This window comes from Vulpes lagopus, chromosome 10 (genome assembly GCF_018345385.1).
Source record: "Vulpes lagopus strain Blue_001 chromosome 10, ASM1834538v1, whole genome shotgun sequence".
Lineage (NCBI taxonomy): Eukaryota > Metazoa > Chordata > Mammalia > Carnivora > Canidae > Vulpes > Vulpes lagopus.
This window is the reverse complement of record NC_054833.1, coordinates 96,556,023-96,579,548: the sequence shown is the minus strand read 5'-3', so window position 1 is coordinate 96,579,548 and position 23,526 is coordinate 96,556,023. Positions and strand designations below refer to the sequence as shown.

Genomic DNA, 23,526 nt, shown 5'->3' with positions numbered 1-23,526 from the left:
CTGGTTCCAACGTGGCTTCCAGAGATTCCCTACCCCCTGGTCTTTATGTCCTGAGTAGTCTCCTCCCATATGGAACAGGGCTAACCAGTGCTGTGGCCAATGTGGTATTGTGGAAATGACAGTACATGACCGGGGTTGTGGCCATAAAGCCTCTTAAGACTTCAGAGAGACCTCAAAAAGTTGTCTAAATAATAAAGCTTTTAAGAATCTTAAGGGTATTGTCCTTCAGCAGAAGCCCAAGGTAGAGAAGGACTATCTCAAAGAGATGTGTGGGTGTGGCTTTTGCCTAATAGAGGAGCTGGAATAAGATTCCTGGGAGACACATAGTGTTCAAAATAACTATGCTTGCAGTAGCACTGTCAGCTTGGGCTGAAAGGGATACATGACAAAATGTAAAGAGGCCCTTGGAGCTCCCCAATTCTTCTGGCTGAGAAAACTACGTAGCTGTAAATATGGGCTACCTTTTATGACTCAAAGGATGAAACTGAGAGCCCAGCCTCCAAGATGGCCCCCAACATCTCCCACTTCTGGTACTCACATCTTCAGGTACTTCCTTCCCACACCAAATAGGACTGACTTGTGTAAACAATATGTTGTAGACTGACAGTATTTGACCTTTGGGGATAAGTCTTGAAAGACATTGCATCTTCCACCATGCTCTTTGGATCACTTGGTCTGGGGGAAACCAGCTACCATGTCATGAAGACATTCAAGCAGTCCAATGGAGATGCCTACATGGTGAGGAACTGAGCCAACAGTCAGGTAGATGAACCATCCTGGAGATGGATCCTTCAGCTTCAGTCAGGCCTCGAGACGACCGCAGTGCCAGATATCATGAGGTGACCCTCATGAGGGACCCTAGGCAAAACCAACCCAGTTAAGTGGCACCCAAATACCTGACCCATAAAAACCAGGAGGTAATGTTTGTTGTTTTAAGATGACATGTCTTGGGGTGATTCATTAAGATGATACGTCTTAGGGTAATTTGTAGTAGGTCTTGAGGTAATACAAGAGATAATTAATACAAGGAGAAAGACCAAAAGTGAGTTCATGAAGAGTGAATGAACTGTGTCTCAAGGAGAGAGTGGGCAATGGTGTCAAATGCTGTGGCAGAGCCAAATGCCTCGCTATACTCAGTGTTCTTGGTATAAGAAAACTAAGGAGTATTTATTCTTTTAAAGGACTTCATGAAAAACATGTTTGAAAGTCTGCGATGCCTCTCAATGACAGTGCGTGCTTTACTGAACTCACCCACTCTATCACTGACCTTCTTGTGTGGACACACCATGTCATTAGCAGGCTGTAAGTCGCAGAGGATGGAGGAACCTGTAGCACCTGTTCTATTGGATATGCCATAGGTGCTCATACAAGTTAACTCCAGACTAAAGCAAAAGCTTCTTAAGATAGGGGTGCGTGGGTGGCTCAGTCACTTAAGCATCCAACTCTTGATTTCAAATCAGGTCACAATCTTAAGTTCGTGAGATCGAGCCTCACATTGGGCTCTGCGCTGGGCGTGGAGCCTGCTTGGGATTATCTCTCTCCCTCTTCCTCTGCCCCGCACTCCCTAACCACCCCCCACACAAACCTTCTTGAGATAGAAAAGACTCCAAAAACATTTCATCAGAAGTGATCGCTACCATCACCTATTTATTTTGCGATTTATAGATTAAAAGTGCTTTCATGACATCTTATTTGATACAACAAATACTGTGAGATGGGTGGGTTTGCAGAAAAGGCAAATACAAATCATTCCCATGAGGAAATGAGGAAAGTAAGAGGCTTCAGTTACTAGATTAAAGCTACACAATATTTCATTCATGGTTGCAGGTCTTCTCGTATCAGGTTGAGCATTATTTCCAAAACATCCAGGTAGCACTTACCAGGCAGGGAGTATTCATCTAGCTTCCTTTTCCTACAAGTAATCTCAACACGACTCTAATGTAACCTTCCACAGCAATCTATCTGCCTTATGCTTTGATACTGTTTTTTTTTTTTAAAAAGATTTTATTTATTTATTCCTGAGACAGAGAGAGAGGCAGAGACACAGGCAGAGGGAGAAGCAGGCTCCATGCAGGGAGCCTGATGTGGGACTCGATCCTAGGACTCCAGGATCACGCCCTGGGCCGAAGGCAGGCGCTCAACTGCTGAGCAACCCAGGCGTCCCAATACTGTCTTTTCTGAAGCCGAAATCATGGAACGGATAAAGATACTCTCCTTTTCCCTTTGGTTTCTGTGCAACAGTGCAATTTGGATGCTGTCCACAGCAGTCCTCCAGGGTGGCTACACAGTAAGACCATTATTGAAAACATTCCTCACTGGAAGTTGCCTTCAGAGAATCCAACGTCTTCCCAGAAGAAAGCCACTCTATTAGTTGAGAGTTAGGTTTCACTTTTAAATTCCATATGGCATCATTAGCTTGATCATCTTCTTTAATCAGATTTGTAGTTGTTTCCTAAATCTCCATCTCTGCTCAGAGACCAGAACCTTACACACACTGAGTATATTCAAACATGCTTGTTACAAACTCAAAGGCTTACCACAAAGACATTCCTGGAAGGTTGGTGGCAACAGCACCCTCTGAACAGAACCACCCTGAGGAAGAAAACCCTTATAAGGAATGTATAGCAAGGACATTAACAAAAACAACGGCTTGCTTGTGTTAAGGGGCACTTTATGTGCCTTGTCGAATTTAATCCTCAAAAGAATCCTATGAGGTAAGACAAAGTTCTGTTTGCTTAAAAATCAAACATTACCACGTGGTCACATGGGTGCAATGCCCTGATGATATAAAGGGTAAAAACTCATTCCTAAACCCTACAGGAATGACTAGTTAATGCCTCTCAACAGCCACCATCTCCTCAGAGGCTTGGTCTGCAGGGATCTGACCCAATTTGGTGTCTTTCACACATACTCAAGCCTGTTAGTGTTTTGCCATTCCCGTATCAGTGCACATTTTAGTCTATTTTAAGTGGATGCAGAGTGTAGGGAACAGAAATAAGTACATCTTTGGCTCAGAGAAATTCAAGACATTTCCAATTTTCCTCATTCTGGCTCTGTGGCACCAATAGGACTTCTACTGTACTTATCTAAAGGATAAGGATACAAGAAACTACATTTCAAACTTGTCTTTGCTTCTTTTTTTCTCCCCTCAGGATTAGTGCAAGAAGGTAAGAAATGAAGACTTAATCCAAGAATCTATTCTTAAGTAGCAATTTGAAGAGCCAAAACTCGCTACCACGTATCTATTTCTATTTGAAATCTATATATAGATATATTTAGATCTAGATAGAAATTTTATTTTTTTGAAGATCTTATTTGAGAGAGACAGAGATAGCACCAGAGATAGCGAGAGAAAGAGCACAAGTGGGGAGGAGAGGAAGCAGCAGATTCCCTACTGAGCTGGGAGCCCCATACGGGACTCGATCCCGGGACCCCAGGATCATGACCCGAGCCGAAGGCAGATGCTTCACCAACTGAGCCGCCCAGGTGCCCCTATATAGTGATTTTAAACCTGTATTTCTTGAAAACCATCTCAGCAAGTGTGATCAGCTCCTTAGTTCTAGTTCCCTCATAGTGACAGAACTGCAGAAGGAGGCAGCCATGTGAGAACTGCCATGGCCAAGAGAAAGACCATCAGCCCATCCCAAACAAGACATTCAGAGTCACGATTCCCAGAACTTCTGCCATGACCATGTGCTTTAAACCAATCGACTACGTCCTGGAGGTCAAATGGCTGAGCCTCATAACCTAGCTCTTTCTTGGCCTTGTCTAGGCTGAAGTAATGGGTGACGCCAGTTTTGTAAACTTCTGTGCGGGTGAGGAAGGGCTGGAAATTATATAGTCGCCCTAAAATGAAGTGAACCATTTCTGTTAGGAAAGCAAAGCAGTAGATGAGGGTCAACGGCAGGCGGACAGATGGGAATGTGTAGCCCAGGCCCTCAACCAAAGGCCGGAAGAACTCAAAGTTGTTCACAGGTCTGCCATCTGAGATGAAGTAGGGTTGCCCAGAGGCAATGTGACCTTTGTCAGCTTTCAGAGCCTCGGAGGCCAGAATGTGAGCCTGTACCAAGTTATCCACGTGGACAAATTCCACCAGGCTCCTAGGATCCCCATACACAAACTTGAACAGACCCCTCTCAATGTAGCTCACTATCCTGGGAAGGTGCCTTTGCTCTCCAGGCCCATATATGCCAGCTGGTCTCAGAGCACAGGTTCTTAAGACACCATCACTTCTCACCAGGGTGGTACCACTGGCCTCCAGCACCTTCTTCTCTGCAATAGATTTCGTCCGAGAGTAGTGATCGGGATGGAGGTGAAGAGGTAGGTAAGGCAGAGATTCATCTCCATTTCTGATGACTTGACCTCCAAAGATGACATTGAAAGTACTAGTGTAAACTAATCTTGGCACCCCTCTCCTCCTGCAAACCTGGAGGATGTTGTCTGTGCCCCCGACATTGACTTCTTCTATCAGGCTTCGATTCAGTTGCTCCCGCCCTGACATGCCGTAAGAGGCAATATGGAACACACACGTGACATCTGCATCCTGGAAGGCTTTCTCCACATCAGAGAGGTGGCGAATGTCTCCACGGATGAACTCGATTCCTTCTGGAATGGAATGAGTGGGGCTGCTGATATCAAACAGAATCACGTGGAATCCTTTCTGGTTCAGAGTACAGCCCAGTCTGAAATGAGAAAAATTATATTAGATCAAATTGAGGAAAAATGCATAAAATAATTTACCAATCGATGTTGGGCTGACCCAAGTCTTCTGGGTTTATCCTGAGTCCCTCACTTGACATGTTCACTGGAGCAACTCTTACTTATGTAGGTAAGTACGCAAATATTCAAGACTGAGGATCCACACATCTACCTGAATTACACTGAGAGGCTTTATCTTTTAAGATGATGGCATCTACGTGTTCCATTTTCCCCCATTTTAGAAGCCACTACCCATTCTTTGGAATGTTTATGAATGATAAGAGCTGCAAAAGAATAACTATTATTGTTAAATGTTTTTGGTGATGTCAGTTATCTAATTTAATACCCTCAAAAGAATTTTTCTTAAAGTGGAATATATCTGTAGTTCTAAATTTCAGCATCTGAGCATTGGGCAACCTAGTTCACTTTTGGTTTAACACTATTCAAAAAAGTAGAAGTCTATACTGTATTATGTTAGAGTTGAAAGGTTTATTTTTTTCCAACAACGACCAGTAAAGTAATTCCAAGGACGTGTTTTATCCATGCACTGACCGGAAACCAAAATAGCCACCTCCTCCTGTAATGAGGACAGTTTCCTTTGGAGATTTTTGGGCCTCCATATGTGGCAGTCAAAAGATCACTGGACCTGTAAGAAAGAAGTATGCAACACTGTTACTGACCCCTCTGAGCCTATTGCTGCATCAAAAAAGGGGCACTAATAGGCTCACAGGCTTATGAAGACCCAGAAAAACGGCTGACGTGATGGGCACTCCATGATGCCATTTCTCATATTTCCTTTTCTTCAAGCTCTAGAGTCAGGGGACTGATGGTTCTATTACATTTCCACACACTGTGAATACACCTCTCAGAAGTACAGGGTTGCAAAAAGCTTGACACGTTATTCTGGATAAGTGTACTAAGTATATCAGTGGCCAAGAGAGCTAACCAGTCCCTCATGCAGAAGTCAGTTGGTGTGGTGGCTACAGAGCCTGTTTCCAAACACAATGGCTGTCAGTCACTGATCCTTCAACCCAGACTTCTTCCCTTCACCTCCATGACTTGGTCAATCTCTCTCCCTCACGTCATCTTGTGCTCTCTCGCCACTGGTATGCTACCCTCCAAACACTGGGCTTTCCTTCCATAGAGATGCCAACCCCATTTGTGACTTGAGGCCTATGCACATCTTCTGTCTCATCTTAGTGAGAAATGCTGTTCCATCAGATCTTTACCTGGATGCCTCCTTCTCAATATTTAGGTCTGTTTGAATGTCACTTGCTCAGAGATGCTTCTCTGATTGCCCTAAAAGAGATCCCCTTACCTTAAACACTGCTTTTTTTTTTTTTTAAAGATTTTATTTATTTATTTATTCATTCATTCATTCATTCATGAGACACACAGAGAGAGGCAGAGAGAGAGGCAGAGAGAGAAGCAGGCTTCCTGTGGGGAGCCTGATGTGGGACTCAGTCACAGGACCCCCAGATCACGACCTGACCTGAAGGAAGATGTTTTGCCACTGAGCCACCCAGGCGTCCCAATACTGCTTTGTTTCTTCATGGAGCATTTCACGACCTAAAATTATCTACTTTTTTTTTCTCTCTCTCTTTCCAAAAGAATCTAAGTTCCATGAGAAATGAGACATTCTGCCTTTTCCCCTGGTGTGTCTGTACCAGAACCTGGAACGTGGCAGATGCTCAACAAATATTTGTTGAAATTCTGGTCAATTTTTAACACTGTGAAATACATCCAGTTTAGTAAAATTATGATGGGCACAAATAATGCAGAGCCCTACAGTGTCTAAGAGTCTACATGAAAAAAAAAATAAGAGTCTACAGGCCAACCAACACTGCTATTTTCATTTAACCTATCTCCTAAGAAATTCTGGGTTATGGGATAAAAACAATACAAAGCTAAATGAGACAGAATTCCTGCTTTCTGGAACTCATGACAGAGAGCCTTCTGCAAATATTTAAACCACCAAGCAAAAAAGGAGAAAACAAGATTACTGTTACCTGTTGGTGTAAGCAAGGTGCTGTGGAAGAGAGGCAAGAGGCAGGCAAGAGAAACGGATTCTATAGGGCCTATCAGAGAAGACTTCACGGAGGGACAAGCCTATAGCTGAACTGGGGTGACAGGAAGATTTGGGGGGGCTGAGATGAGGCAGAGGGTTACCAGAGGCTGAAGAACATCACTAATGAATGGAACAGCAACAAGAAGGCTGTACTGAGCAATTAATATGGTAAGTCCACTATGGCTGGGATGCAAATAGAAGCCACAACACACACACACACACACACACACACACACACACACACACACACACAAAGAAGTCACAACACATTGCTGGTGATTCAGGTGGGAAAGATGGCCTGGGGTCAGCTTGGAGACACCAAGGAGTTCCTGATGGGGAACTCCATTCTGCAGATGGCTGAAAGCCTCTGGCAGTTTACTGAACAGATATGCTCCCTTGGTCCTGGTTAAGGGTCAAGCTTTGCCTGGAGGAGGGAGAGCCTTTAAACAGCCAAGAGTCTGGGTAAGGGATGATGGGGCTGGGCTATAGGCTTATCTGCGAGGAGGAAATGCCAGGGTGTTGAGCTGAAAACAGGACAGGAGCTCGTGAGCAAGTGAGACCTTAGTGGGCAGCACCCAGGTGAAGTCTAAGGAGCGTGCAGTCAGTAACTGAAAAGGCACACAAGGGTTTTAGAAACATTCCATTTGGTGAATAGATGTTCCATTTTGATGAACAGGATGCCAGATAACGAAGTTTAAAACAGTCTTAGTATCTCCACAAGAATTCCACTCTAAGGGATTCAGAAAATGGACCAGGCCTCAGAGTCCAATTAAGAAAATTTCAACAGGGATCCCTGGGTGGCGCAGCGGTTTAGCGCCTGCCTTTGGCCCAGGGCGCGATCCTGGAGACCCGGGATCGAGTCCCACGTCGGGCTCCCCGTGCATGGAGCCTGCTTCTCCCTCTGCCTGTGTCTCTGCCTCTCTCTCTATCTCTCTGTGACTATCATAAATAAATACAAAAAAAATTTAAAAAAAAAAAAAAAGAAAATTTCAACAGAAAGTCTTCCTAATCTCTATTTATTCTTTGTTTTTAAAACCGCACATTCCAGTGTAGTCACAGGACCACAGGTCAGAGATGGCTCACGTGCACATTAGTCGTGCTGGGAAAAGCACGAGTTCAAATTATGAACGCTTCAGAGTACCTGCCAGGCCTTTTCATGCTACTCCTCATTATCTTCCAACTAATTCCACAATGATCTGAAGCTAGAACTTGTATAACTGACCTGATCGGGAGGGTCAGCCGAAAAAGGTGGCAATACGTTCGGAAAAAGTAATGATTTAGCAAGAGAAACAGTAAGGAAAAGAAGCCTTTCCACCAGGTGGGTAAAACCTTCACAGGTTACCAGCCATTACCATGACCACCCAGAGCCTCCGCCTCCCTTCCTGGCTTCCTACATCAATAAACACAGAAGAAAATGCAGTAAACACATTTCTCAGAAAACTGCAAGGAACCCCCAAGAACACTAAGACAGAAGGGAGAAGAGTATACAGTTTTTCTTAACCAGCTTCATGATCTTTACCCACTTTATGGCTTCTGTTTTATTAATTAGTTGCCATCTGATGCCTTCTGGGGCTGGGCACTCAGACCAGCGTTTATAATCACTTTAAGGCTCTTTCAAAACCCCGGCTCTTAAAGGCTCTTTCAAAACCCAGCTTAGTAATTGCTTTCCTCTGGGTGGAGGGTGAAGGGTTACATCTGACCTGAGCCGTCATTCTAGTAGATATAGGTTAAAGTTAAGTACATGATCCAGAAAACGGAATCTTAATTACAAACAAGAAAAAATGAAATTTAAATCCATCTGACCTCTTGATAATACTAAGATAAAGTGAGGGTAATAAAGTTGACATCTCACAGGAAGTTATGAGAAAACTCATAAAAATGGCTATGGGTACTTTAGACTTACAAAGACCTAATTAAATGCCAAGGATCAGTAATAAGAACCTTAGATTATGCACATGGTTCCCTCATCCCATGAGTTCAAGATGATGGCGCTACTAACCCTCTGGTATTATAATGCAATATACAAATCTAGGTGCCGCTGGAGTCCAGAGAAGATGGGAGAATTGAAGACTGCTTTCAGAAAAATTAAATTTTACCCTATTTGCTTCAAGGAAGAGAAAAACAGCTCTAAGTGGGTTTAACCCTGTGGTGGTGTGTTTTAACTTATTGCCCAAGTACTATCTAGAGGCAAAAGGTAACTGTGTACTTGGTGTATTGAGATCAGGAAAACACACTGAGGCTAGAGGGTTTAGAAATGGTGCTGTTCACATTCCATGCATGCTCTGAAAATTATTTGTGTTTAATATAAAGCAGTCAGGACAATACAGATGAAGTTATTAAAGATGATAAGGGGAGTAATCCTGATACAGGTAAGAGGGATGTGAGGTATACAAACCTAAAGAGGTAAGAGGGATGTGAGGTATACAAACCTAAAAGGCCAAACACATTGGAGAAGATTAGCTGAGGACATAGCATTAGGTGGAAAGTCGATTTACTCCAGGGGGTAGCAACCTGGTTACTGGGGGGCTGGGGATTAGAAGAAATGAGATGATTGTCAAAGCAATTTACACACTTCCAGTAATAAAAGACAATGAGTTCGGGGGATCTTATATACAGCAGTATTTGTGACTACAGTCAACAATATCGTATTACATACTTGAAAGTTGCCAAGAGTAGACCTTTAGAGCTCTCAACACACACACACACACACACACACACACACACACTAATTATGTGAGATGCCTGGGATTTTAACAGATCTTTTTCTGATTATTGTTTCACAGCATAACAAATCATCACATTGAACACCTACAACTACAGTGTTATGTCAATTATCTCAATGAAGCTGGAAGGAAAAGATATCTTAAACTCCTCCCACCTCCCTGCAGAACTGGCTCACAAATAATAGGTTATAAGTGGCTGAGCTAGACTCTGGGTTTGAAGACAGGTGCGCATCACTCCCCAGCCTGGGCCGGCTGGCTGGCTAGCTAATTATTTATTTACCTCCTTCTCTCTTTATTTATGGATTTATTTCAGTGAGAGAGAGAGAGCCCCGAGCTTGGCGGGGAGGGCCAGAGCCCACTCCAGGCTCCATCTCAGCGCCCTGAGATCAGACCTGAGCTGAGACCCCGAGCCCCAGGCTGAAGGAGGCTGATGGAGGCAGCTGGATAACTGCCCCCCAGCCTGGGCTCTTTGCCTTGCAGGTTCCCGCCCCCCACCCCGGGATTGGGACAATGCAGTGTTTCCTTATCACCTGCGCAATTTCTGCCACACACACCTGGTCTCTTTGCTACTATCACTCACCTATCCTATTTTGTTTGAATCTGTTTAACTTTCTGCAAAAAATACATTTCTTTTCAGTGGGAACCTCACATTCCCACTTTAAATGAGAAACCGGAATCGTTTGTCGGTGGTAAGGGGAGGTCATACTTCCAGGAACCGTGAGATGAAACCCAATGATCAAGTCCAGCTAGATGCAGATAGCCGCCTGTTGGAAACCCGGCGGGGGGCGGGGGGGCGGGGACCTGGGCAGCTCAGTGGTTAGCGCCTGCCTTCGGCCCAGGGCGTGATCCCGGGATCCGGGATCCAGTCCTGCATCGGGCTCCCTGCATGGAGCCTGCCTCTCCCTCTGCCTGTGTCTCTGCCTCTCTCTGTGTGTCTCTCATGAATAAATAAAATCTTAAAAAAAAAACCCAAAAAAACAAAACCCGAGAAAACTCCTGAGCTTGAGGTCTGTTTTAAAAACCAAGAAATAGGGGATCCCTGGGTGGCGCAGCGGTTTAGCGCCTGCCTTTGACCCAGGGCGCGATCCTGGAGACCCGGGATCGAATCCCACGTCGGGCTCCCGGTGCATGGAGCCTGCTTCTCCCTCTGCCCCTCTCTCTCTCTCTCTCTCTCTCTCTCTCTCTCTCTCTGACTATCATAAAAAAAAAAAAAAAAAAATTTTAAAAACCAAGAAATAAGAGAAGCCACGCACGCCGCCCACCCGCTCCCCCGCAACCGCGCGGCAGGTGTTCTGGGGCCTCGTGACGTTGCTGCCAGCGGCCGAGCCGGGTCCCCGGGACCCACCGCGGCCGCCCCGCCCCGCCCCGCCCCGCCGCCAGGATGGGCGTCGCCCCCGCCCGCCCTCGGCCCACCAGCCGCCGCCGCCGCGCGCAGGGGACAGGGGCGCCCGCAGCCGCCCTGGGCGCTCCGCCGGCCGGGCCGGGTCCCCCCGGGGCAGCGGCCGCCCTCCCGACCCCGGCCCCGGCCCCGGCCCCGGCCCACTCACAGCGCGGAAGACGGCAGCGGCTGCGGACCGTGAGCGGCCGGGAGACCCCGCCCCCGGCCCCGCCCCCGCGCCGCCCCCGCCCCGGCCCACTCACAGCTGCGGACCGTGAGCGGCCGGGAGGCTCCGGCCCCGCCCCCGCCCCGCCCCCGCCCCGCCCCTGGCCCCGCCCCCGTGACCGGCCGGGCGGCCCCGCCCCCGGCCCCGCCCCCGGCCCACTCAGCGCGGAAGATTGCAGCGGCTGCGGACCGTGAGCGGCCGGGAGTCTCCGCCCCCGGCCCCGGCCCCGCGCCGCCCCCGCCCCGGCCCACTCACAGCTGCGGACCGTGAGCGGCCGGGAGTCTCCGCCCCCTGCCCCGGCCCCGCCCCCGCACCGCCCCGGCCCCGCCCCCGGCCTCGTGGAGCCACTTCCGGCCTCTCTAGGAAGCCGGGAGGGCTCGGAGTCTCTATGATGTGAGGGCTGGTGGTCCACCTTCCCTCCGGCTGGGGTTCGCCCCAGGAAGGCCCCCGACGTGCCCGCCCGCTTCCAGCCTCACGGTCACATCTACCGCTGTTCCCACCTCCAATATCTGCTTTTAGGCTTCTGCCTCCATCTCGGCGTACCCACGATGCTGAACACAGGGCCTGATAAATGGGGCTCAGTGTTGGCTTGGATGGATGGATGGATGGATGGATGGATGGATGGATTGCGGATGATGGGTGGATGGATGATCGATGAGGCTCCATAAGACTCCAGAATATTCAGTCGGCATGTTTTTTTTTTTAACTCTATCTCTTGAGTTTCCACATTTATGTGTGTCCATATGTTTTCCCGTGTCCCTGATTTTCCTTCTTTTTTCCAGTTCCAGTAGATGTGAGGGGATGGCAGTGGGACACCGCTTGCATCTGCTACTCACCAGAATCCTATAAAGCTGCGCCTTTTAAGGATGCTCCATATTGAGGTTTCTGAGGAGTGGGGTTTCTCTCCAATGCTGGTGATTTTCATGGTCTACCGAGGAAGTGGCTTATGACATGAGCCCTGAGGAATGACAGAGTAGGAGCTAGCCCAAGAAGAGAAGAAGGGTACATTTTGGTGGAAGAAATAACAGGGCAAAAGTGTACAGTCAGGATTGAGTGATATGTCTGAGGATTGAAGAAGTACTGGCTATGTCTGTGCTGGAAGGAAAAGGAGATACGGTTCTGCACCCTACTCTGCTGTGGTTTCAGGGAACTTCAGATTCTGAAAAACTATCCTGATACACTTTGAAGGCCTCCTCCTGCCCCCCGAGATCATTTCTCTAGGAGGCCACACTTTCAGGGCTGGCAGTTTTCAAACAGCACGTGTAAAGGTCAGCTAGGAGGTGTCGGAACTAATGTCTTACCTGCAGTGTAGTAGTGAACATGAAGTAATGAATAACTTAGCTTTCTAGTTTTTTTTTTAAGCTTTTATTTATTTATTCATGAGAGACACAGAGACATAGGCAGAGGGAGAAGCAGGCTCCCTGCGGGGAGTTCGAAGCAGGACTCAATCCAGGACCCTGGGATCATGCCCTGAGCTGAAGGCAGATGCTCAACCACTGAGCCACCCAGGGGCCCCACCTTTCTAGTCTTTATACTTAGAGGAGGTATAGCAAGGAAGTAAGAAACAGAGCTAGTGAGAGCTGTGGGAATTTGAATGCTGACTCTGGACAGAGGAGTCCTAAACTGATGGGACCCACAGACCCCTCCTGGGCAATGGGAGCTGTTCATATTATAGATTACCTTCAAGACTACATGTGCAAAATGTGTACAGGAATGTTCACATCTGCATTATTCACAATAGCTCCAAAGAAGAAACAATCCAAATGTCCATCAATGGGCAAATGGATAAATAAAATGTGATAATCCGGGGATCCTTGGGTGGCTCAGCGGTTTGGTGCCTGCCTTCGGCCCAGGGCGTGATCCTGGAGTCCCGGGATCGAGTCCCACATCAGGCTCCCTGCATGGAACCTGCTTCTCCCTCTGCCTATGTCTCCGCCTCTCTCTTTCTCTCTCTCCCTGTGTCTCTCATTAATAAATAAATAAAATATTTTTTTAAATGTGATAATCCATAGAAACAGAGTATTATTCAGCTGTAAAAAGCAACCAAGTACAGACCTTCCCCACAGACAGTGGAATTATGTCCTGATAAAGCCATCGTAGGTTGAAAATATCATAAGTAAAAAATGCATTTAATCACCTAACCTACAGGAATATCATAGTTTAGCCTAGCCTACCTTAAATGTGCTCAGAATATTTCCATCATCCTACAGTTGGGCAAAATCAGCTAAGGCAAAGCCTATTTTGTGTAGAGTGTTGAGTATCTTGTATAATTTATCAAATACTGTATGGAGGGTGAAAAACAGAATGCTTGTGTGGGTACAAAATGGTTGTAAATGGCTCAGTTGTTTGTGATCTGTGTGGTTGACTTGGAGCTTTGGCTTGCTGCTGCTGCCCAGCATCATGAGAGAGGATCATTCTAAATATGGCTAGCCTGGGGAAAAGGTCCAAATTCCAAATTCTAAATTCGAAGTGCAGTTTCTGCCGAAGGCACACTGCTTTCTCACCATGGTAAAGTTGAAAAATCAGAAGTCGAACCGTCCTAAGTCTTCGGTCAGGGGCTGTCTATACTGAATATGCTACAACATGGATGAACATAAAAAACATCATTCTCATGTTTTCGTTAGTTAATTTCAGAAGCTAGTCACGGAAGGCCACGTACTTCATGATTCCATTTATATGAAACGTCCAGAATGGACAGATCCATGAGATAGAGAGCAGATTGGTGGTTGCCAGTAGTGGGAGGTTTGGGGAGCAGTGGGAAGTGAGTGCTGATGGGTATAGAGTTTCTCTCTACAATGATGAAATATGGTGATGACTGTACCACTCTGTGAGCACTAACAACCACTGATTTGTAAATCACCGTTTCCATGCGTGAATTTTATGATATGTGAATCCTATATCTCAATGAAACTTATTTTAAAAAATTATACCTGCAATAATGTCTGCCTCATTGCAATTGCAATGTCATTTGAGTAGGAGAGGACAGAATGGCCAATCCTCCTGGACATGCCCACAAAAACATGTCATGGGTGATAAAATCAATACAGGTAATTGCTGAGGAGCCACTGCCTTTGGGAAATAAGCATAATTCTCCTTCCCACCTTCCCAATATGACAGCTTTGCCCCCCGAGTCTGTTCCCACCTTCCTCTTTCTCAGTGCAAGGAGAAAAGAATACAAACCAAGAGCAAAAGTGGGGTTTGAATAATAAATGGTTTCCAATTAGCTGCATTGAAAACTGAGAGTCGACTTGTATTAATTTTCATGATCAAATTACTTCATTTTGTCTCTCTCCTAACTGCGAGGGTAATTTTATGCCAGGATTATTTTAGTCATTCTAATTATGCAGGCATCAATATTTAGTGGGTGTTTACCTAACTCACAGCATACCCAAAGGTGTTCCTCCCTCAGAGAGCACGGCAGTACAATATAATATGAATAGGTATGCACAGGACAGAAAATGAAATTCCTTTTATTTCTCCCTCCCCATTTGTAAGGAACATTCAGGCGGTGTTTCTTGAAAGAGCAACGTGTATCCTATTCAGCTGTATCCCTAAAACTAAAGGCAATCCTGTGAGCGCCAGGAGTTCATTATATGATCCTAAATGCAATTCTTGCACAGATGTTTCATTAGGGATTCAGTTATGCAAGAGAAATTAAAATTTACCATTTGTTTAGATTTTCCTTTTTTGCAAAGAACCTTTCCTTGCTAGCTGCCTCGTATTTGAGTTTCTGTCTCTGACAGTATCACCTTCCCCCTTTTCCTTTGGAACCTCTTGTCTTTTGACTAACCCGCCCCCATGTGTGCTCTTCCTTGTTTCTTCCTTCTCCTCCTCATTCATCCCATCCTCTCCAGCTTCTTTCTTTGCCTCCTTTGTACTTTCTTCCCAGCTTGTAACAAGGTAAAACCCAGGATTCAACCTCCAGCTTTCCTTTCTTCGACATCCTTTTCCTCAAAGAACTCTTTAGTTCTCTTGGTTTCAACTCTTAACCCTGCATGAGGGACTCCCAGACATATATGATCTTGTCCCTGGGAGGTATTTATGGGGACACCCACCTATCTGAACCTCATGGCCAGAGGTATGTGCCTTATGTCCAGCAACACCTGGCATTGGCTGGGTTCTTTTGACACCCACTTCTTTTCCTTCATTCTTATATCCGTTTCCTTTTGCCTTGCAAAGTGTCTCAGACTCATTTTCTCTTTCCTTCTGCTTCCTATTTTCCTGATGGCTTCCTAACAAGAGTAACACTCCCAGAGTGTCAGCGAGTTAATCTCGGCCACCTTCAGAATGTGAATATGTCTTAGAGACAATCCATCCTGAGGACGGGCCACGGCTCCCTTCTTCCCCTCCCAGGGTCTAAAAACATCAATCTCTCGAGTCCTGTCAAGTTAGGCAAGACTGAGCAGGAGCCCCAAGTAAGAGAGTAAGATATGAAATGGGGCAATGCCAGGGCACCACACAGACCCCATGGACTGTGGAAGAGAGAGAGAGCAAGGAGAGGCTCCTGCCTATCAGTGGGGAGGGTCTCTGTGGTGGCCGCTGTTCTTTCACTCACAGGCATCTTGTTTAACCAGGTGTACTCAGAGTTGGATAAATCAAAACAGTTAATTTCAATACAAATTCAGTACTGTCAGCAACATATTTTGGTCAAACTACTTTGACCAAATATGTCTTACCAAATTTGTCTTAAATATACTTTACAACAACTTTGTAACCGATTTACCTCATTCAACTTATGGAAGATGTTCATCATATAATTGGCAAAGCCATTCCACCTTGCCAAATCAATCAGCCAAGTCAAAGTATTTGAGTTGTTTTTGTTTTTGTTTTTGAGGTATATGCCCCCACTGATATTTAATCATTAACTGTTAGGAAAAAAACCAATTTCATATTTCATTTTTAAAAAAGACTATTTATTTATTTGAGAGAGAGAGAGAGAATGAAAGCATGAGTGTGAGGGAGTGGCAGAGGGAGAAGCAGACTTCCTGCTGAGCAGGGAGCCCAACTCAGGACTCAATCCCAGGACGCCAAGATCATGACCTGAGCCAAAGGCAAGTGTTTAACTGACTGAGACACCCAGGTGCCCCTCATACTTCATTTAAAATAAATATATCAGCACCCTCCTGACAACTATTTTGCTTTTGATAAATAGATTGATCCATTGTAGAATTTGTTGTTGTTGCCGTGTATTTGTTGCTTAGATTATTTTCATGGGAAAACGTAGAGCATGTTAAGGGGAAAGGCAGAGGGGGCAGGGTACACTGAGGAGGAGACCTTTGAGCAGGGATATACAGGAGGAGGGAAGTAGACAAGAGCATTCCAGGCAGAGGGAGAAGGTGGAGCAAGGCTCCAAGGCAGGAGTGTGCCTGTATGTTTGAGGCATGGCAAGAAGGCCCTTGTGACTGAAATGGAGTGAATGGGGAGATACAGGAAATGGAAATCAGAGATGTGGTCCAAGAGCTACATGGGACAAAACATCTAGCCTTGGAGTCATCCACGGGGACTTTAGCATTTACTCTGGGTGAGATGGGGAGCCTTTGGTACCGTTTGCAGCAGATGGGTGACATGACAGGATTGAGGTTATACAATGATTTTTCTGGTGTTGGGTGGAGGGTGGAACTGTAAGGAGACAAGAGTGGAATCAGAGAGACCTATAGGAAGCTCTTGCTGCAGTCCAGGTGGGAGGCGACGGATGGTGCCTTGGACTGGGTTAGATGCGGTGGAGTGGTCAGGTAGTGGGTTTATTCTGAAGTAGAGCCAGCAGCCAAAGCAAAGGCTTTGAAGACCAAGAAAGCAGTGCTGAAAGGCCTCCACAGTTGCCACACACAGAAGATCCACAGGTCACTTGCCCTCCTATGGCCCGAGACACTGCGTCTCTGAAGGCAGCTCAAATATCCTCAAAAGAACAACTGTAGGAGAAACAAGCTTGACCACTATGCCATTATTAAGTTCTCCCTGACTCCCAAGTCAGGGACAACATATAAGGCAACGGCACACTTATGTTCATGGTGGACGTCAAGGCTAACAAGCACCAGATCAAACAGGCTGTGAAGCTCTAAGACACTGAGGTCACTGAGGTCACTCCCGGATCAGGCCCGAAGGAGAGGAGGAGGCATATGTTCAACCGGCTCCTGACTATGATGCTTTGGAGGTTGCCAACAAAATTGGGATCATCTAAACTGAGTCTAGCTGGTTAAATCTAAACATTAACTTTTGCACCATAAAAAAAAAAATCCTTAATTACATTGGTAAAGACCCTTTTTCCTCCCCAAATAATGTCACATTCACAGGTTCATATAGCTGGCACATGGACATATCTCTTTGGAGCCACTATTCATCCCACTACAGTGAGGTACATGATTCTTCCGCTCTTCCCTCTCTCCTGGGTCATTCAAACTAGGAGGTACTTTGCTACAGTTGATTTTACTGTTATATATTTTGTTCTGCAAACAGAAAAAAGAAGTTGAGTTTCACACTGAGTTCAGAATGGTAGAGAGGAGTGACTGGCAAGAAGCAAAAGGAACTATGAGAGAGTAGGTCCCTAGGATCTCAAAGAAATCCAGGCAAGGCTTATATGACCCCAGGCCACAGGCTTGGGAATTCGAGCCAGTCTTATCTGGACCCCGACTGAGATGTTCCAGCTGATATCTGTGTTATAGGGACATAAAATGTGATCATACTATAGATTCTACTTTGTAACCTGCTCTCCTTGCTCAAAAAATATTGCAAACATTTTCTCAAGTCATTAAATATTCTTTAACAACATGATTTTTAATGGCTGTATAGCAGTCCATCAAATGAAAGTACCGTAATTTATATAACAAATCCTTTATGGTTAGCCATTTAGGATGCTTCTGTGTTTTACATATGATAAATAACACTGAAATGAACAACTTCCTCTATAAATCATTGTGCACATCTTTGATTATTTTCAAACGGGCTCATTTTAAATAACCATGAACAATTTTGCGATAGCAATTTCTGCTCATTGTTTTCTTTATGAACTAAAACTTTCCCTTCAGGCAAAAGGAAAAAAATGGAAAAGAAGTTCCTGGAACATCTGGCTTATGGCATAATTTACTTTTGGTATTCAGCTGTGCTCCCAAATTTTGAAATGTTGTCTTTCTAATAGACTCATCCTAGATTTAATCTCCCTTCTGGAGATACAGATGCAAGTGTATTTCCTTCTGTGAACCTTCAGCCTGGGAGCCATGACTATATGGAGAAGCCATGCCAAATTGTGCATTGGTTGCCTTCAGCCCGTATTTCTCAATTTGCAAGTCCCAAGAAGAAAGGACAGAAACTGAAAGAAAGGAGTTCTTGTCAAGACCCAAAAGATTCTTGTGATAATGGCTGCCATTGAAAACTCTGATATGCCAGGACTTTTACATAGATTACCTTTATAACCAATAGGAGGTACGAATTATTATCCCACTGTCGGTGAGAGACTGTGGCTCAGAGCAGAGAGGGCAGTTCACACAGTTGAGTAAATAGCAGAGCTGAATTTCCACCCTGAACTCAGCTAACTCAAAGCTACCATATTGTCTGTTAATGGGGCTCCCATGTTTTTGAATTTTGAACCTGGTAAGATTTCAGACCAAAATCTGGGGAGACATGTAGGCTTGCTAGTTTTTAATTTTGCCAAGTAAGGGCATCCAAAAAGAAACAACAACTAACTGTGATAGCCTATCACCACCATTTCATTCACCAAAAGATATTTTAATGCCAAAAAGAGAGGAAGGCTCTAGTCTCTGAAGATAATCCTTGAAATTGAATGAATTCAGTCTTAAGAGAACTCAGAAGATGTGCTCACTGATGACCATCATCTCACCATGGGCCAGTGAAAAGTGGTTATTGTCTCTAGAGCACATTTAAGAATTGCTTCCAGAAGTTGTATTATCATCGGTGCCTTGATAGAATGGTTGCTTGGCTTTGGCTGACCGGCGTGGAAGGAGATACATGGCCTTATTTCTGCTGCAGGAAGAAGCTGGCTGAAACCATTCAGCCTAATGAGAGTGGTCATTTGTGCCATTATCCCCTTCCATTCAGGGTGGAATTTTCACACTCTGGCCCTTCCCAAGAGGGAGGAAAGGAAATGAACACAGAGGATGTGACTAATTTCGAGGCATTTAAGGGAGAATAAGAGAGAGATTTGGAAACATGAGCAGAAATATTTTTATCCATGTTGAATCCTTAATGTATTCATGAGAAATAGAGCTGTATAGGTGGAGAGCCCTTGTCAGTAAAGAAGTGGGTAAATCTAACTAGAACTCAGAGATCTTTTAATCTGGTTCTTTACTAATGTTTTTGTTTTGAAACACAATGTCAAAATAGAACTGAGGGATCTTTCAAGCTCGCCCTCTACTAATGTTATTGCTTTGATACACAATATATGGAAGACAAGGACAATGGGTTAAGGCGTGTAGATTAACTGGTGTTCGACTTTTCTATTCTTGATGCTGCTTTGCTCTTTGCTGTGGTTAGTGCCAAGAAGAGAAAGAAATGAGTCTAAGAACAAAGGCACAGATAAAAATATCAGGATTTAGAATGCTACCACCCCCTGTTCACAGAATCTAGAACTTATTCCCCAAATCTCATGAGTATGAAGTTCTATTGTTGTCTTAAGAGCAGGGTCCTATAGCTTTCTCGCTTCGGTTCTCAAGTGGCAATCCATTGCCTGCTGTCAGTTAGTGACAAAACTTTTACCGTTTGGGGTACTCTCTGAAAAATGAGGACAACATTGAACATTTCTCATAAAGTTAAATTTATTCAGTATAAGAGATCACATTTCATTCTGAGACCATGTCCATTTTTTTGTGCGTGTGTTAAAATACCTTTTCTTTCTTTCTTTCTTTCTTTCAGATTTTATTTATTTATTTATGAGAGAAGAAACCAAAGAGAGAGGCAGAGACACAGGCAGAGGGAGAAACAGGCTCCTTGCAAGGAGCCCGATGTGGGACTCAGTCCTGGGTCCCTGGGATCTGGCCCTGGTCTGAAAGCGATGCTAAACCACTGAGCCACCTGGGCTGCCCTAAAATACCTTTTCTTTTGTAGACTGTTGATAGTTGATTTTTAAATGCATTCTCACTTGGCAAAGTTAAATAGTGGAGTCTCAATGTGTATCTCTCTCCTTTTTAAAAAAAGATTGCACTGGTTATGAAGTACAAAAAAATGGGAAGTACTGATCTAGGCAATTTTATTATTTAGTTGCAGTCCAATTATTTAGTTGCAGTCCCAGGAAATTATCAGCCAGAATCACATCAAAGATTTGTAAGAAGATTACGCAGGAAGAATTTTCCAGCATAGAAACTAAAAAATGTAAGACAGTTCTAAACTTAAAGGTAGGATAGCTAGTCTCTATAGTGCTAAAATCCAGATTTGGATTTTTATCAACAAACACCTTTGATGTCATGAGCATATTCATAGACTAATTACTCTGAGAAGTGCTTCTGAGCTCTGAAAGCCCTACACTCCCAATTTTCGTCTTTTTCCAAAAGAGAAAGAAAATGTCTTCTGAAAACCATGGAACAGAGGGGAATCTAATTCCTTTCATGGCTCTTAGAAAAAGAGTGGTTTGGGTAATCTTAGAAGAGGAATGGACAGTTACTAGGACCGAACATGGCTGACCAATAAGTAGATGTGTCAGATTAGAATTACTCTACTGATTAGTGGAATGAGTAAAGACAGATTTTGAATTTCAGCAAGGGATTTGACAAGGTCATTTCTGCTGTCATTGTTGGCATGATAGAGAAATGGCAGATGATTAAGATTTCAAGAGGTACATCTCTCATAGCTGTATTATAATTGTCTATTTACTGGTCTCTCTCTCTAATTAGAATTTAAGCTTCTTGGTGAGGGCAGGAACCAAATTATTTTACTCACTGTTGGATTCTCAGTACCTAGAACAGCACCTGGCACTTAGTAGGAACTTTGTAAATATGTGGTAGATGAAAGAACATAAAGACTCCTAACTCTGGGAAACGAACTAGGGGTGGTGGAAGGGGAGGAGGGCAGGGGGTGGGGGTGAATGGGTGACGGGCACGGAGGGGGGCACTTGACAGGATGAACACTGGGTGTTATTTTGTATGTTGGCAAATTGAACACCAATAAGAAATAAATTTATTATTAAAAAAAAAAGAAAGAACATCTTATGAAATGCCTTGCTTCAAAACTTAGAAAGCTATGAACTTTCACTTAGATTTTCCCATGATGTGTCCTAGGAGGAGGGCATAGTGGACCCAATCTTAAAAACATGAAATTTAACAGGGTTTTCATTTTGATACAAATAAAATGTCTTGTAAGGATAGGGAGAGCTGAGCCTTACCAGATGGTATAAAAAAGACTTAGGGACTTTGCTTCTGGTAATGGCAGAGAAGATAATTAGGATCAACTCTCTTGCTGAGAGCTTATCCAATAGAGCCAGATAAAATATAAAACATATCTTCTCAAAGGCGTCAAATTGCTGAAAGAAAACAACTGCCAACTTGAAATTCTATGCCCTTGAAGTGAAAATATCCTTCAAAAATGGTGAAATGAAGACATTTTCAGAAAAACAAAAATAGAAATTTTATCACTAGCACCCACACTAAAGAAATACTAAAGAAAGGAGCCCTTGGGTAGTGCAGTTGGTTAAGCGTCTGACTCTTGGTTTTAGTTCAGTTCATGATCCAGTTCATGATCTTAGGGTTGTGAGATCAAACCCCGCATTGAGCTCCAAGCTCAGTGAGGAGTCTGCTAAAGTTTCTCCTTCCTTCTGCTCCTCCCTGAACTTAACTCTCTCTCTCAAATAAATAAATAAATAAATAAATCTTTTAAAAAAAGAAATACTAAAGAAAAATGATCTCAAGGGCAAGCATGGAGACATAGGAAGGAATGAGAAGCCACAAAAGGGTAACTATTTGGAAAATTTAAATGAATGTTGACCGCATAAAGCAAATATAAGAACAATCTGTGAGATTTGACATATCTCATAATAAAAATTTATGATGACTATAGCATATAATTCAGGATGGTGGGGATGGCGTGCATATGTTTCAAAGGTCCAAGCATGATGTACCAATGGCTCAGTGGTTGAGCATCTGCCTTGGGCTCAGGTCATGATCCTGGGCTCCTATGATCCGAGTCGCATGTCAGGCTCTCCACAGGGAGCCTGCTTCTCCCTCTATGTCTCTGCCTCTCTCTGTATGTTTCTCATGAATAAATAAGTAAAATCTTTTTAAAAGACTAGTAAAAGGTAAAAAGTAAAATGATAGACTTAAGGATTGATAAACACATCAATTCTTACATGAAATGTAAATGAACTAAGTTGTTTGCTTAAAAGACAAAGATTGTTATACCAAAAAAGAAAAAAGTACCATAGTATCTGGTGCTTTGAAGAGACATATCCGAAATGTAAGAATCTAGCACAAATGAAACTAGAGGGATGGAAAAGATCTAAATGATATGCATGGACCAGAACCAACCACAGAATATACATTCTTTCTAAGCACATGTAAATGTTTATGAAATCCACTATGTGACGGGCCACAGAGCAAGGCTCAAGATATTTCAGAGGACTGAAATTACATATAATATGCTTTTCAACACAAGTAAAGTTAAGCTAGAAAGTGCAATAAGATATCACGAAAATTTCCCATATAAAATTATAAAATATATTTCTAAATAACCCAGGTAACAAAGAACAAATTCTAGTAGAAACTATAAAACATTTTTCATTGAATAATTAAAATGGTACATACCAAATATCGGGAGTGCAGCTCAGACATAATTTAAAATATTGTATAGCCTTGAAATGCGTATAATTTAAAAAGAAAAAAAGCTTTAGGGGCACCTGGGTGGCTCAGTTGGTTAAGAGTCTGCCTTCAGCTCAGGTCATGGGATTGAGCCCCCCGTTGGGGCTCCCACTTGGCGGGAAACCTGTTTTTCCTCTGCCTCTCTCCCACTGGTGCTCTCTCATTTTCTCTCTTATTCTTCCTCTCGCTCTCAAATAAATAAATAAAATCTTTTTTTAAGAACAAGAAAAAGGGTTTAAAAAATCATACATCTAAAGAAGTCAGAAAAAAATTTATAAGGCATTTCACAAAGAGAATATCACATGAACAATCAACATATGAAAAGGTTTTCAAAATTATTAGTCATCAGAGAAAAGAAATTTAAAACTCAATTAGATCCAACCACAGACCTATGAGAATAGTTAAAATTAAGAAGCCTGACAATACCAAATTTGAGGAAGGACGCAGAACAACTGGAATTCTCATAGTTTAGTTGGGATTGGTTTAATCATTTTGGGGGGAAAAATATGGCACCAAGCTGAATTCGTGCATATGCTATGGATTCCATAGTTCCACTCCATTGAATGTACCCAACGGCAAAGGATACACATGTGTTTCAAGAGACGTTTATAAAAATACTTACAGCAGGGGCACCTGGATGG

General features: G+C 43.9%; 1 protein-coding gene across 2 annotated transcripts; it reads right to left on the bottom strand.

Moving 5' to 3' along the window:
- Positions 1-3,374: 3,374 nt before the first annotated feature.
- SDR42E1 (short chain dehydrogenase/reductase family 42E, member 1) lies at positions 3,375-23,526 on the bottom strand. 2 transcript variants are annotated; one of them, XM_041773137.1, is made up of 3 exons: positions 23,508-23,526; positions 5,251-5,344; positions 3,375-4,682 (listed from the first exon to the last, which is right to left on the bottom strand). In XM_041773137.1, exons 2-3 carry the CDS (start codon positions 5,316-5,318, stop codon positions 3,569-3,571), a joined length of 1,182 nt encoding a protein of 393 aa, XP_041629071.1. In that variant the 5' UTR covers positions 5,319-5,344; positions 23,508-23,526; the 3' UTR covers positions 3,375-3,568. The 2 variants fall into 2 exon arrangements, with proteins under 2 accessions (XP_041629071.1, XP_041629070.1); XM_041773136.1 differs by lacking the exon at positions 23,508-23,526 and adding an exon at positions 11,037-11,094.